Below are 16,114 nucleotides of genomic sequence, written 5' to 3' on the forward strand. Positions count from 1 at the left end.
CAAACTAGCTTGGAAGCTTTGAGAACAAGAATTTCTTCAATGTAATTTTGGCTTCTCCAAGTTGGAATGAGGAAGAACCCATCTTTATAATTTACCAAGCTCTTGTGATTTCCACCATTGGATCTTTTTCTATCTTCAAATCTCGACCTTCAATTACATGTGCAAATCTTGGCCATTGAATGAATAGATCATTAAATCTCAACCTTGCAATATGTAGCCGTTGCACTTACATCATTTTCCAAGTCTAGCTTTCCAAGATTTGAGTTGTCATGTGCACTTGCAGCCATCTTTGACAATTTGATCAAACTTGCACCAAATCTTGACCTTGGTATCTCCAACAATTTTGTCATCTTTGACCATTTGATCAAACTTACACCAAATCTTGGCCTTGGTATCTCCAATGATTTCCTACAAAATGTGTAGCAACTTGCAACAATCTTTGACTCCAAAAATCAAGTAAGATCTTCTTTTAAGTCAAAAATTGCAAGCAAGAATATGGTCTTATGCACAACCATTGGATTCACCTTTTAAATGGTCATCTTAACCCTTCAAGTCTTGTTGTAATCTGATCCATTCATAATTCAAAACAATTCAATCTCAGCCATAGATTAGTGTACCGTTGGAGCGTGTAGTCTTCAAGAATATCTTCATAATCTAAGTCTTGTCTAGTTGCAAAATATACTTTCTCATCTCTTACAAATTTCAACCATTGCATTTGTCCTTTAGCTTCATCAATTGTCTTCTCACAAAAATATGATCATTGACCTCAATAAAGGAAGCATGTGCAAGATCTTGTTTGATGAAGACAAGAGATCCTTCAAGTGACCAAACATGTCCCTCCAATCTTGACTTCAAACTCTGAATTTGGCAGCCCCAATATATCCATATTATACAGCCCTAAGGCTAGTTCCAATCATCAATCAAAATGCCTTAGTGGAAGGTTGATGAACATAGGTTTTTCTTGGTTTTCTAGAGATCCAAGCTCATACTTGAAAACCGGACTTCAATTCACTTGAGCAAACTGAATTCTGAGTGATATAACATCCTCATGATGATTAACCTACAAAGAAATAGGAGGTAGAACTCCCCAATTGCATGTAAGCTCAAAGAGCTTCATATAGAGCGCATAGGTTAATTACATTAGAAAAACAACCCAGAAAATTCATATTACTGCATGATAAATCATTTTATATATATTAAAATGTCCATATAAAATTTCATAACAATCGGAAATCGTTTGGTCACTCAACCAAGCAAATAAGTCACTAATAGTGAAACCGATAAATTCTAAGTGTAAATTCAATGTCATTTTGCAAACTTAGTGTAAATGACCTTTTCTCTTGAACTTTACTAGGTCAAATATGTTCATAGTGATAAAACTAAGATGCACACGAAATTTCATTTAAATCGGAGTTCATTTGGTTCACCATGTTCACAAAGAACACATATGCACAAAATTAGGTAAAACCTAGTTTTGGCGGAATTTAAGCATATGACCAAATGTATATGTGATGCACTTAATTTATCATGATTATAGTGCTGGAACATATATTAGACTTTTATGTGCATGTGGTTCAAGTTTCAAGTCATTTTGATCTAAGTTGGTTAAGATAAATTATGATCATTAGAAGATTAATGCCCTAACTTAGTCCATGTATGTTTGTTTTCAAAACTAAATTTCCAGCACTATCTCAAAAATATATAGATATCAAATTCACATAGAGATATGCATAAGCCTTCATTTAAGTGTATATGCACAATTAAGATATTAAACAATTAACCAAATAACCATTTAAGCATGTTTTCTAGCATTTTAGGATATGTTCAAGTCAAGCATGCTCACACACATTTTAGTATACAATCATACACAATCATCAAAAACACAATGTTGACTAGACACTAAGTCTTGGTCCAACAATCTCTTCATATTCCATTCGTATAAATATTCAAAAGTAAGAATCAGCATAAACCAATATCTTCCTCAAGAAATCTTCAAGGATGGATACTCCTAACTCTCCACCTGCAAAAAGGTCTAGAACTGATGAAGGTTCTACTTCTAAAGAAGAAGAAGGTGGAGATGATCCCAGATTCAATCTCTCCCCTATAAGGGAAGACGTATACGATGACGATCCCCAAAAAACCATCGAATCTCTACAAGAAGCTTTGATGGAAACCAAAAGGAGACTTAAAAAAGCAACCGACAAAATTCAAGACTACAAAAGGCAACTTATGGTTTCAAAGTATGCCATACAAGGTGTTCGATATATGTCATGGGGCAGACAAGCAAGTACTCATGACCCAGATAAATTGCACGAAGCAATCACTGAGATCACAGTACAACTTGGATCTATTGCAGATGGAATAGACAGTGTTCTCTATACCCTAGAATAAAATTCCTGTCCAACATATATAAGATGGACAAAAATGCAAAGCATAAACCAGCAAAGAATAACAAGGTAGATACATTGTGCATATTCATTCAAATAGTTGTCAAACACAGTGATACATTGTTTTTCATAGTGTATCTTCCAAAATATGCAAAAAAAAAAAGCAAGAACAAAAATTACATTGTTGTTGGAGGTAGCAGAGACATTGCTGGAGGTGGAAGTGACCAGAGACGACGTTAGAGGTGGTTGGATGCTCGTGCACGACAAATTACATTGTTTTTGTAAACAATGTATTTTGCTCGGGTAGTCGGATTTCGTTAGCTTTTCGATCGAAAAATGTGTGGGTAAGGTGCCCCTCGACGTGTGGATTCCAAATATGGGGTCAGTTGTCGAAGACGTCGTTGGAGGTGGCCGGATAGACGCGATTTGTGCCACGATGACCTCCGTTCTTTGGGTTCTTTTTTCCAACTATACGAGTGACAATGGGTGTGATAGAGGGTCGAAGAATGATCGTAGGGGTCGGACACTTTTGTTCGGTGGGTCGACAGGTCCAATCGAAGGCCGGTTGGGAGAGCTCTGGTTGGCGGTGGTGGGTGGTCTTCGTGAGAGTGAGAGAGAACAAAGAGAGGAGAGAGAAAATGGAAGGTAGAAGAAAGAGAAAGTGATAGGTAGTGTTTAAATAGGAGTGAAATGCTGATGTGGATTGATGGTGTGGCATGCCACATGGGATTGTGAAGAATTGGAACCAATTTCATTGGGCTATTTAGCAGGATTGTTTATTGTTTATAGTCAGCAATGTTAATTTGCATTAACATCTTGGATTTTTTCTTCAGTTTGTTCTAGTGATCTCTTCTAATTTTTCTAGCTCATATTCATTAAAACTACAAGTGCCAAATAATTATAGATCTAAGTCTTCTTCCATACTTCTGTTTCCAGAGTGAGGTGTAGACTTTTTTTTCATCTTCTTTTTTCGAACTGGAGCTAGAAAGTTGACGAATGGTTTCTTTTTCTAGTTCTGAAATCACATCTTCTTGTCTGAAACAGCCAAAAGAATAATGATATGGCTATGGCTGTTTTTCTTCCTTTTGTAATTACTACATAAAAAAATTAATGATTGGGGAAGTAATTATAAATAATGCAATTACCTTTCATCTTAAATCTATGTTGGAATAGTGAATTTTTACATAAAAATTGGTGATACTCAGTAAATCAAGTGTACTCTTGTGAAGAAGAGATGGAGAATTACTTCGATGAAAAAAATTATTTGGGAGAAAAAATAAAGTTGCTTTCATCTAGACTTTGAAGTCGTTTTATAATAATAATAGTTGGACCGGACCAACTTTGTCACTTTAGCTGAATTTCATTAGCATTTTCTTGCGCGTAAAAGAAATAAAATAAATGGGTGTTGGGGTTAAGCTACCAAATACAAAGAAAATATTTGCATCATTTGAGTTTCTATCCGATCCATAAAGCATAGTTCTAAAGTGACTTCTTCCTTCATATAAGAATAATAATTGAAGATGTAATTATAAATAATGCAACTAGCTTTCATATTAAATGGCATGTCCCTGTATTTCCTCAAAACGTCTCTTTTATTTTTGTTTTAAAAAATCTCAAGTGATAGAATAGACTTTGCTGATTGAGTGTGACCTCATGGTCTTTATCTTAAATAATGAAAGGCATTTTGAGTGCAATTAACCTCAGGAAAGGCTCGGATAATTTTTCTCTGCTAGTGTCTTTCACGAAAATTAGTGTACTGTGAACCATAACGCATTTTTTATCTTAAATGACATCCCATCTCCATCAACCATAACGCGTTTTGATGAAAGTCACTTGAAACTTACTTTATTTTTATGTCACTTTCTTTTCACGACTAAACTAGTATTATTGTGGGTTTTACTTTAATCTTTGGAAACAACTTGAAAATTGATAATAAGCTTCAGGAGGCGAACTTCTTTATAATCCTTTCCCATCTTCTATCCCAAATCTTCTTTACTTAAACACTTGAAAGACTTGAAAGAGCACAACTACTCATTTCTGCTTCTCGTTATGGCTTCTTCTTCTACTCTTACTTCCATAACTTATATTCGGCAGAAGTACGATGTTTTCATTAGTTTCAGAGGAACCGACACTCGTGACAACATTACCAGTCATGTATATGATGCTTTGTGTAATGCAAGAATTCAAACTTTCATTTATAATGATCTACGTAGAGGAGATGACATTTCAGATGCTCTTCTAAGGACAATTGCGGATTCAAAAATCTCAATTGTCATTTTCTCTGAGAACTATGCTTCTTCAAGATGGTGCTTAGATGAACTCTTGAAAATCATGGAGTGTAACAAGGAAAATGGACAAATTGTTATACCAATCTTCTTCAAAGTGGATCCATCACATGTAAGAAACCAATCAGGCCCTTTTGGACAAGCTTTAGAACGGTATAAAGGTCATTCAAAGATACAAATATGGACGGATGCTTTGACAAAAGCTGCTAATTTATCTGGATGGAATTCACAGGTCACAAGGTAATTCCTTTCTTTTTCTCCTTTCTTGATACTCTTAAGATTACAACAATAATGTCTTGCGTTCAAAATCAATGAATAATTCGGTTTTACTTTTTTTTTCTTCTTAGTCCTGAAGCGACACTTATCAAAAGTATTGTGAGAGATATTTTGGACATGCTTTACTACACTCCCTCAAGCAATTTTGGTAATCTTGTTGGAATGGGCTCTCACTTTGAGCAAATTGAATCATTACTGAGCATGATTAATGAAAATGTTCGCATCATAGGACTTTGAGGGATGGGAGGTATAGGTAAGACAACACTTGCTAGAGAATATTTTAACCATTTTTTTCCCCAATTTGAAGGACATTATATTATTGAAGATTTTAGAGAAACATGTGAGAAGCATGGGTTAAATGAGTTACGAGAAAAACTTGTCACAGGATTATTAAAAGATGGGAATTTAAATGTAGGCACTCCTAATGCGGGAATTCCATTTATAAGGGATAGACTCCGTCGTATGAAGGTCCTTATTGTTTTGGATGATATAGATGATTTTCAGCATATAGAATTTTTAGTTGGACAACGTGATTGCCTCGGTACAGGAAGTATTGTCATCATAACAAGTAGGGACAAACAAGTGCTTAAGCATGGAGGAGTTGATAAGATCTACGACGTTCCAGGGTTGGATTACAAAGAAAGTCTATGTCTTTTCAGCCGATATGCTTTCAAACAAGAGCATCCATCAGAAGGTCATCACATGAGACTATCAAACAGGGCAATAAATTATGCAAAACGTCATCCATTGGCTCTTAAAATCTTAGGTTCCCATCTATGTGGAAGGAGCAAGCAAGAACAAGAAAGTGTATTGACGAAATTAGAGAGGACCCCAGACAAAGTTGTGCAACAAGTGTTGAGGATCAGCTATGATGGATTGGACCACCAACAAAAAGATTTGTTTCTTAATATTGCTTGTTTCTTTAAAGAAGAGCTTGTTGATGAAGTGACATGGTTCCATGATGCGTGCAATTATTCTACGGATATCGAACTTGCTGTGCTTATTGACAAATCTCTTATAACTATCAGAGAAGGGAAGACAGGTCGTATTGTGTGGATGCATGACCTACTACAAGAAATGGGTCGACAAATTGTTTGTGAAGAATCGATTGAGCCAGAAAAACGTAGCAGACTATGGGATTATGGTGACATCTATCAAGTATTGAAAAATAACACGGTAAGAGCGTAATCCAGTAACTTTGTATTTTGTATGTAACCTCACATGTGGAAAATGTCTAACTTCATATTTTTTACAACAATCATTTTGTAGGAGACTGTGACAAGCAAATGTATGTTGTTGGACATTTCTGAACTAGGAGACTTCAGCATAAATCCAGTAGCATTTGAAAGGATGCACAATCTTGAGTTCCTCAAAATCATAGTCCATTTGCATGGTGTGTGCCTTCGTAGAGGCCTTAAATCTCTTCCTAACAAGTTAAGATATTTGCATTGGGACAGATATCCTTTGACATATTTGCCATCAAATTTTCTTGTGAATAATCTAGTTAGCCTCAAAATGCCTAACAGCCATGTTAAACGATTGTGGAATGGAAAACAGGTATACCTTTACATTTTTTCTTGTCATAGATTCACAAATCATAAATTCTAGATTCCTCCAAAAACATGTAGTGATGTATCAAAAATCTATTTATTATTCAATGTTTTAATAATAATTTTTATTAGTGTCGCAGAATCTTATGCACTTGAAGGAGATTGATCTCCTTGGCTCGAAGAAGTTGATTGAAATTCCAGACCTCTCACTGGCTACAAATCTTGAATACCTATATCTTGGGGGATGTTCTCTTATCAATAAATTTCCAGAGGTACCATTGGAAATCAAACATTTATATTTACATGACACTGCCATCGAAGAAGTTCCATCAACAATCTGCAATCTCGAATCCCTAGTTGGGTTGGACCTTGGTGGGTGCACGAGACTTGAGAAAATCCCCACCAGCATTTATAAACTGAAACCTCTCAAGCATTTTGGTCTGTGTTCTCTGTCAAATAAAAGGGAGTCTCAGCTAAAAGCTAATATACATCTGAGGGAGTTGACTGACCAACTTGTTTGGTTATCTGTTGTGGAAAGCCTAAATCTCTCTGGAAACAATTTTCAAAAAATACCTGTTGCCATCAAGCAGCTTCCTAACCTCACACATCTATACCTGGACAACTGCAAGAGGCTTCAATCACTGCCTCAGCTTCCAATGAATCTCCAATATATAGATGTAGCGAATTGCATATCACTAGAAATGGTGGCAAGTCCTTTATCCACAGTAGTCAGAGGAATATTTGACGATCACCAAGATTATATTTTGTTTGACTTTGCAAATTGCTGGAAATTGGACAAAAAGGCAATAAACAGCATAGTGGCAGATGTAGAATTGAGGTTGCTGCACTATGAAGCCTCTTATCCGGAAATTTTATCATCCCGGGTATCTCTCTAACTGTGGGTTTATCTCTTGCTATATTTATACACGTATATTTTAAATTAATATTTCCGATTATCATGATGCGCAGGATACTGGAGCAGCCTTTATCATTTTTCCGGGAGGTGATGTTCCAGATTGGTTCAACTATAAAAGCAGGGGATCCTCACTAACTACAAAGCTTCCTCCACATTGGTGTAATGATGAGTTATTCTGCCTGGTTTTTTGTCTTGTTATTGAGTTCAAGCGGTTCCCAAGATACTGCAAAGACAATGATTTTTACTATGATTGCCATATAAGAAACAACGTAGGTGACAGCGTCGTTGACTATGAAAACATAAAATGAAAATATAAAATTTAAACTTGTTTGGTTGAACACTTAAAACTAAAAACAAAAACTGAAAGCATAAAACTGAAAAAAAAAATGTGTGTTTATGCTTTTATTTTCATAATAATGGAATATATCCACACCACCTATATTTTTTATAACTGCAGCCTTTGTCGTGTTTCACTATTGAAAACATCAGCAGAAAGAAAAAAAAGATAAGAACTAAAACAATAACTCAAAGTATATTTGATCATTGCCTTCATATCTTTATGCAATTTGCAATATGAAATCTTAAAAAAAGTACAATCTATAATAAGTGTAACTAGTTTTGTTTCCAAAACTTTTAAAAACCTTTTTTTCTTGTTTTCAAAAATTTTGAAAACTTGATTTTGGTTTTCATAAAAACCAAAATAGAAAATACAAACAAACGATATTTTTTGTTTTTATTTTCTATTTTTTGAAAACTAAAACAAAAAACAAGAAACAAAAATGATTCCAAACAGACCCTAAAGTATTATATTTCACTAATTGAATGTTTCCAATGAAAGTTTGACTGCAATTTGTATGTAAAGTATGATTTTTCCTATATGATATGGCTTGGTTGGAAAATGATTTAGAAAAGTTTGAACTTGATATTGTAGAGGTTTATAAAAGCTGATTTTATATTATGTAAAGGAGCATAAAGTTGATATTATTGAAGGCTTTGATGAACAAAGTTGATTTTTATGCCAGTATATGAGCAGATTCTCTTGCATTGTTTTGACAATGATTTTTTAGCCAATGTGACACTTGTATTCGAGTATGGTATGGACGGATGTTATACGAAATAACATAGGTCTTTGGGACAGCATTTGATGTCCATATGGCCGTTGGGGGGTGCAGTGAATATTTATATTGTCTACACGCATATGACCAGATATATGAGATTGTATTCGCACTGGGTCTGATCTGTCCGGCTGTCCCCCATGTGCATTAGATTGATATAAGTTGTTCATGGCCAAATTATGGTACTTGAATATATGGTATACTTGAGATTATGGAATTTTCACTACATGTTGAATATGATTAGCTTATATGATTGAAAATCATTGTGGCAACGCTATACTTATATTTATTACAGATTTCATATGAGTTTTTAAAATTATATCTTATTGGGCTCTATGAGCTCACACTTTTATGTTTTAAAATATATTTTCAGATTGTTAGAAGATTGAGGCTATTCCATCCTTCTGAGAATCAAGGAGCACCTTGTGCAGGGTTGTCCACATGGAGCCAATACGATATTTGTCAGATAGTTGTAATGTACTTTTATGTATCTTTGAATAGTGGATTTATAATATTGTGGTTTTATGTAACAAAGGGCCTGAGGCCATCGTTTGAATCTCCTTGAAGGCAAGTTATCCAAACTATAAAGAAAACTTTGCCGAAAGTTTAGATTGTCTTATGAGATTAATTGTGTGTAATTGGATTAGGAATGTATATGTGTATGGAGTTCAGGGGTAGATGTTACAATCTTGATGTGATCATTGTATGGAAATGAATATATAAAATGTAATTATTTTTTTGTAAAAGCTAAAATGTTGTGTTTTCCCTTCTGAATTGGCATTTCAAAATTTCCAAGACTAGCTCAAAAAGCACTACCATAGCAAACCCTTCTTCGAAGGCAACAAAAACGACGAATTTTTTCACAAAAATGACCACTAATTTTCATAAAACTTCTTCCATGAATCAAAAAGAAAATGAACCATGAAGTTGCATATCAACGTGATATGACATACACAAAAGGCAAGTTCACTACCAGAATATGGGGTGTATGGCAGCGGTTATCCTACAACGGTTGTTAAACTGTTGCTAAATAGATAATTGGCAACGGCAAAATTAACCGTTGCCATAAATATCATTTTTAGCAACGGTTTTTGTACACCTGTTGCTAATATTAATGTTTTGCAACAGTTAAAGTCAACCGTTGCCTGTACTTAAAAAGAGTGCAACAGTTATAACAACGGTTGCTAATGATTATGCTTTTAGGCAACGGTTATCGTAAACTTGTTGTTAAAATGAATATTTTACAATAGTTAAAGTTAACTGTTGCATAATGTTTATGCTTTTAGGCAACAGTTATTACCACAACCGTTGCCATATATGATGAATAAGAAAATTAATTTATATTAAAAAATATTATTACTTATCTATAATCTCGTTACTTTAGCATATGGATGCTTAATTTGCCCAAAATTATTTATTGAGAAGTCTTTATCAATCTTCTATAGTAATCGTACTCCTCTCTCAACTTCTCTAGCTATGATCATAACATCATTTGAGAATAACTGGTGATTGCGTTTGATGAGGGAATTGATGGGAATTATCAAGAAGAAATTGAGAAGGGAAAACTCAAAGGAGCTGTAGAAAAGAAATAGTCGTAACTTTTGACTCGGTTGGCAGATTTCCTATTATAATATGTTTTCGAAGACTGATTTCCTATTACCTATTTAAGATAGGCTGGCGAGTGGTCAAAGTTTTATTATTTTTGGTCAACTTTTCATTTGAGTTTGTTTTGTTTTAATTAATGTCCTTGTTGGTCTTTTTACTTAATTAGGGTTTCCTAGTGACTATTTAAGTTGTTGGTTGGTTGTTATTTGGTAAACTCTTGGTTTACAACCAAGTTTCCTTGGTGGACTTCAAAATTTTGTAATTTTCACTTTAACTCCAAATACAAAGATTTATGATGTAAAATATTAGGATATAGAATTAGGCAATTAAAAAGCAGTTCAAGCCCTAAATTAAACGACACCGCTTTCACGAAGCGGGTTATTCAAACTTTTTGCCCAACGTTCCCTCGCACAAAGAAACCAAAGTCCAGGGATTTCATCTCTCAAAAACGTGTTCTCTCTCAGTTCTCGAAGAATGCAAGACGCGGTCGAAGAAATTGCAGGTAATTTATTCTTTTTCCTGTTCTTCTTCATCTTCGTATATTGTCGATTTTCTTTGTGTTGATTCCGTTTCTTCTAGGTAAAAATTTCGGAACCTGTGAAATATTAGTCACAAAAAGGAGGTGAGAGATACATCTTTACTCTCTCTTCGTTTTCAAGCTCCATTTCGTGTCATATTGTCCCTGGAAGAACTTCTTGATCTCTGGCAACCACAAGAACTGAAAATTCATATGTGCTAAATTGTTGACTTTCTCTATTTTCGTGCTGTTGATATTGTTATTGATATTTTAAGACACTAGATTTCATACTCTGTCATATAGCTCGAGCCGTTGAAGATGGTCTTATATTCTGGTGAGATTGGGATTGCAGCCAGTATTTGGCAAAGTCACTATTGATGATGATATATATTTGGTAGCAATGACTATGTAAATAACTATATCAATGATTTTGCATGACCTCTCATCAACAAATTCAACAATAAATATTGGTATATAAGCAGACTCTTAATGCCCTATTGCAAACATGATAGCTTTTGCAAACCGATTCTTAATTGGAGCTGGCTTGAGGTGGCAACGCGCATCTTCCAATTGGAGCTGGCTTGAGTGCAAGTATGAAGTTTTTTGAATGAGTGTTGAACAGTGAATGATTTTAGTTCAAGTCACTAGTTTCATATCTTTTTATTTGTTCTGATAAATCTATGTCAATATCCTATTGACAGGTGTTTTATCTAACGTAGAAGCCAATAATCTAACATAGTCTTGTTTATTTTCTAGGTCTGTAGAACCATGATTAATTCTTCAACCAATATTTTTATTTTGCAACAAGCTTAAGCAAATAACTAGGTGGTCCTTCATTGCGTAACCGGAACTAAGTTCTTCTTTTGCTTTATATTTAAATACAGACACTTATTGTTGATTTCTGAAGCCATATATTCACGGGCACGCATTGAGGATAATGATTTAGTAGGTTATGACTGGGAGCGAGCGTCATGTTGGAATATTCATCTGAAGAGGTTTTTACTTTTACTCTCATATACTGTTAGGCACATTATATTTTGTTTCTCTTACGCAGGTTACTATTGCTCATCTGTATAATTGGGAGGTTCACCAACACAGATTGAGACAAGCTGCTACTGTTGCTCTTAAAGATTCTAAGGGACGATATTTAGGCTTTGGTTACAATTAGGCACGCTTCAAGAGGTAGGGAATTCCTACTTTCAATTTATTTAACTTTGGGGTTGTAATCCGGATCTTTGATTTAGTAATTCCTACTATCTGTTGTATGGTAGTAATTTACCATCACTCTGCTGCGAAGTGAGCTCTGTTTCCTTCCACAGTTGCTCGCATTCCCTCTAAATTTGTTTGTACTTCTTTCGCACTTGTTTTTGTCCCTCCGCGATGCTCTTTTATGGATGCCACTTATTTGGAAATTTCCTATGATAATTAATTATTGAATCCTTTGGACTAACATTTATTCAAGTTCTTGGATTAAATTGTTTGGTATTACTCTGTGTGACTACTTTGCCTCACGTCTACATATCGGTATGGATTTCTGGATGTGTGTGTGCATTATTTATTGCACAGTTGCATTTGTGTTTAAAATGCACAAACAAATATTAGTTTCATATTCTTTAAAAATGATTGAGAAAGTGCATTCTTGTGTGAAATGGATTTATTGAATGGGGTGGATTTGTTCATGTGATTTGATTTGTGGGAAGTGCTCTCTGTTTTGATATTGTAGTGATGTAGCTTTCTGTCAATGTCATTATTAGGTAAAACAGTCATTGACGATACTTCTAGAAATGGACAAAAGTTGGATCTTTTATGATAGAACTAGTGAAATTATCAAGATGGGGTTGAAGGGTTCCTTGATTTTGCATTTGCCAATGCAGCTCAAGAAGGAAAAATTTTGTGCCCTTGTGTCGATTGTCACAATAATGAATGGCAAAATCGGGCGGTAGTGAACACTCATTTAGTTGTCAAAGGTATTGATCCAACGTATACTAATTGGAGATTCCATGGAGAGTGTTTCTCTTCTTCCAATATCGATTTTACTGATCCGATGGAAGGTAGGTCGTACAATGATGGGGAGCAAATGCTATTTGATGCACACCCTTACATTTATGAACATCTAGAGAATGATGAGAATGGCAACAATGAGCATAATGGAGAAGGACAGTATGCAAATATGGAGAAATTACAAAGCTTATTAGAGGATTGTAGACAAGAACTATATCCAGGAGCCCCAATGACTAAACTCAGTTTCATTGTTAGGTTGTTTCTCATAAAGTGTCTTCATGGATGGTCAAATATATCTTTCACTGCAATTCTAGAGGTTTTAAATGAGGCATTCTCACATGTGAAAACCATTTCAAAAAGTTTTAATGAGACTCGTAGTATTATGAGAGGCTTGGGACTTTCTTCAACGAAGATTGATGTTTGTAGGAATGATTGTATGCTATTTTGGAAGGAACACGCCAATTCAAATTTTTGTCATAAGTGTGGTGCATGTAGATGGGTTACAAATGAGGATAGTAATTTCAAGAATGGTCAAGCTAAGAACCAAAATGTAGAACCAAAATTTAACTCTAGATTGAAAGTGAAATAAATACCAAGAACCGGATGTGGCAAAAATACACTCACACTTTGGGCTCTAAGAGTTTTGCTCGGGTGCGAGAAGATGAGGTACTCTCAATACACTAATTGTAGTTAATTAAATATTTTTTAGTGTGTTAATCATAATTTATGTTTTTCCAACACAGAGGAAAAAAAGAACTAATGGGGAAGAACCATCTGAGATTGATATGTTTGTCTTAACTCGTAAAAGAAAGGATGGTACAATGAAACTTGATGAAGAAACAAAGGTAAGATTCTTCAATCATTAAAACTGAAAATATTAGTTTATGATAAAGTAAGTAAATTGAGTATTTTATAACTTCTATTTTCAGGTTGAATTGGAGCAATTGACATCCCAATCACATGATACACCTAAGAGTAGTAATGCTAGGGAAAACTTCATCAAAAAAATATTTAAACCCCATCCTGGACGAGCACCTCTCCATGGAAAAGGTGTCACTCTATCTGATTTGAGAGAAAAATCAACAACTCAAGCATCCAATGAAGTTCTTCAAGAATTAGCTGCAAGGGAAAAGAAGGCGATCGAGATGGAGGAAAAGTTTGAAAGGATGATGCTTGGCTTAAAGAGCATTGTGGCACAAATTCAGCACACTTACCCTGGAGTTGAAATACCTCCAGAGATGATGGAAAGTCCTTTGGCTAATAGACACCAACCTCCGGATGCTGGAAGTGCTCCTCGAGTAGATTGACAGCATTCATCTACATCAACACATAGTCCTAGAGAGGTGATACAATTTTCTGCTTTAATAGTGTTTGAATGAACTCAAAATACATGACAGAGGACATGCTTCAGTTGGGTTTTGAGAATAACACTTGTTAGCTAGACATCCCTTTATCTATGGTAGTTTGTGCTCCTACTTCATGATATTAGCCTTTGAGTAGGTTTAATAAAACTTTACCTTGAAATCTAAATTTTTTCCATTCTTTTGTAGGTCACCAGAAATGACAATGATGGTCGTGATGAGGAGGATCATGAAGAGGATATAATGGATGATGCATAATAGGGATTAGGAGTGAGCTCTTGACTTCTCTTTGGAATTTGTTTTAATTATTAATGAACTAGCAAGTAGTTGTTATTTTGCATTATGTTTGATACGATAAGTAATTTTGTTGTTGCTCGGATTATAACTTTTATGGATATGAATTTTTGTGTTCATATACTTTATTTATGGATATTAATTTGGTGGGTTGATTTAGATTATGATGATTATAGGATGTGAAATATTTGCATTTGATTTGATTCTGAAAATTTATTAGGCATTACAGGCATCAAATATGAAAATTGATTTGCAATGATTTTGCAACTATCATCATGCCTATATGCAACCGTTGCAAAATAATACCTTAAACTGTTGCCTAAAGAAAATCTACAACCATTGCAATTACTAATTTTAATTGTTGCCGTTAATTAACCTTGCAACGATTACAAAACTGTTGCAAATAAACGGCAACGGTTAACCAATACAATCGCAACGGTTTGAACTCGTTGTAAATAAGTAGGCGACACCCTAAGCATCTTATTTAGCAACGGTTTCTAACCGTTGCTAAATATCAATTATAACATGCAACGGTTAAATAACGGTTGCAGAATATAATATAGGCAACGGACGTAATATATTTTGGACCGTTGCATAAAGTAGTCAATTGCAACAGTTACAATAACTGTTACAGTAAATTACAAAACTGTTGCCATAACCTTTTGCAACGACGCTTTCTGCAACGGTGATATGAACTGTTGCAAATATTACTGGCAACGGTTTAATATAAGTTTGCAACGGTTTCTAACCGCTGCAAAATACCCCAGATTCTGGTAGTGGTTCTACTGATCAAATGTGAAAAAATATCGTTTTAAGATTTATAGTTTATTTTTGAATAAGTATCACAGAGGTCCCTCTACTTTGTAAAACGGGTCAATTGAACCCTTTTATTTTTTTTTGGGTCACTCAAGACTCATTTGCTTTGAAGAATGAGCTCCGTTAGCCCTTATATCATTTAGACATTAAATATTGATGATACGGCAACTACATTTCATACGTGGCTCTATTTGAAGAAAATAAAAATCATGTGTTAAATCTGATGTGGCATTAAAAACCCTAAATTAGAAAGCTTAAATTCGCTCTCCTCTCTCTTCCTCCTCCTCCTCCCACCTCTGTTGTCGATCAATTATGCTTTTGGTGATACTTGAATGAGGGGCTTGTTTAGCCCATTCTTCAAAGTACAAGGGCTTAAATGACTCCAAAAAAATCCTAAATTAAGAAGGGCTTGTTTAGCCCATTCTTTAGAGTACGAGGGCTAGAATGACCCAAAAAAAAGTAAGAGGGCTTAATCGACCCGTTTTGTAAAGTACAGGGGCTTGTGTGATACTTACCCATTTATTTTTGTCTACAAAGTATTACTAAACTCAACGAATACTCAACAATTCTTCAACAATAACGAAAATGTAAAAAACAAACATATAAGGCATTATCAGGAATATTGCAGTCATCATTTCTAAAACCATATCACAACTACAAATATTGATCAAGAACACCTTTTTTGGCTACGACAAGACGGACTAGTGTTAATTGGAATTCAGGCCACACGTATGCTCTCCCTTCTGTCTACACTCATGGACACAAAGAAAAAGGGGGATATCTGTTGCAGAATATATGAACAAGGTAAAAGGTTTTATTGAAGATCTAGCAGTCATTGACCATAACTTGAGTGATGCTGAAATTATGGCACACACACTTAATGGTCTTGGTGATGAGTTCAAAGAACTGAAGTCTGCAGTCCATGTTCGTGAATCGTGATACTCCAATCACCTTTGAAGATCTCTATGATAAACGTCTCGATGAAGAACTG

The 16,114-nt window shown here is 34.8% G+C and overlaps 1 protein-coding gene and 1 pseudogene across 1 annotated transcript; both read left to right on the plus strand.

The window, feature by feature from the left end:
• Positions 1–4,356: 4,356 nt before the first annotated feature.
• On the plus strand, positions 4,357–7,722 carry LOC120012460 (annotated as a pseudogene).
• A 5,533-nt stretch (positions 7,723–13,255) lies between these two features.
• On the plus strand, positions 13,256–14,061 carry LOC120012461. Its single transcript, XM_038863887.1, has 3 exons — positions 13,256–13,318; positions 13,396–13,497; positions 13,582–14,061. Exons 1-3 carry the CDS (start codon positions 13,256–13,258, stop codon positions 13,957–13,959), a joined length of 543 nt encoding a protein of 180 aa, XP_038719815.1. The 3' UTR covers positions 13,960–14,061.
• Positions 14,062–16,114: the final 2,053 nt, after the last annotated feature.

This window comes from Tripterygium wilfordii, chromosome 13 (assembly GCF_013401445.1).
Source record: "Tripterygium wilfordii isolate XIE 37 chromosome 13, ASM1340144v1, whole genome shotgun sequence".
Taxonomy (NCBI): Eukaryota; Viridiplantae; Streptophyta; class Magnoliopsida; order Celastrales; family Celastraceae; genus Tripterygium; species Tripterygium wilfordii.

What these genes read in the sequence shown, in the direction of transcription:
- LOC120012461 (XM_038863887.1), top strand. Translation starts at nt 13,256, where the DNA reads ATGTGGCAAAAATACACTCACACTTTGGGCTCTAAGAGTTTTGCTCGG. An exon ending in CTCGGGTGCGAGAAGATGAG is followed by an intron (nt 13,319 to 13,395) that starts GTACTCTCAATA and finishes TTTCCAACACAG; the next exon opens with AGGAAAAAAAGAACTAATGG. An exon ending in AACTTGATGAAGAAACAAAG is followed by an intron (nt 13,498 to 13,581) that starts GTAAGATTCTTC and finishes TTCTATTTTCAG; the next exon opens with GTTGAATTGGAGCAATTGAC.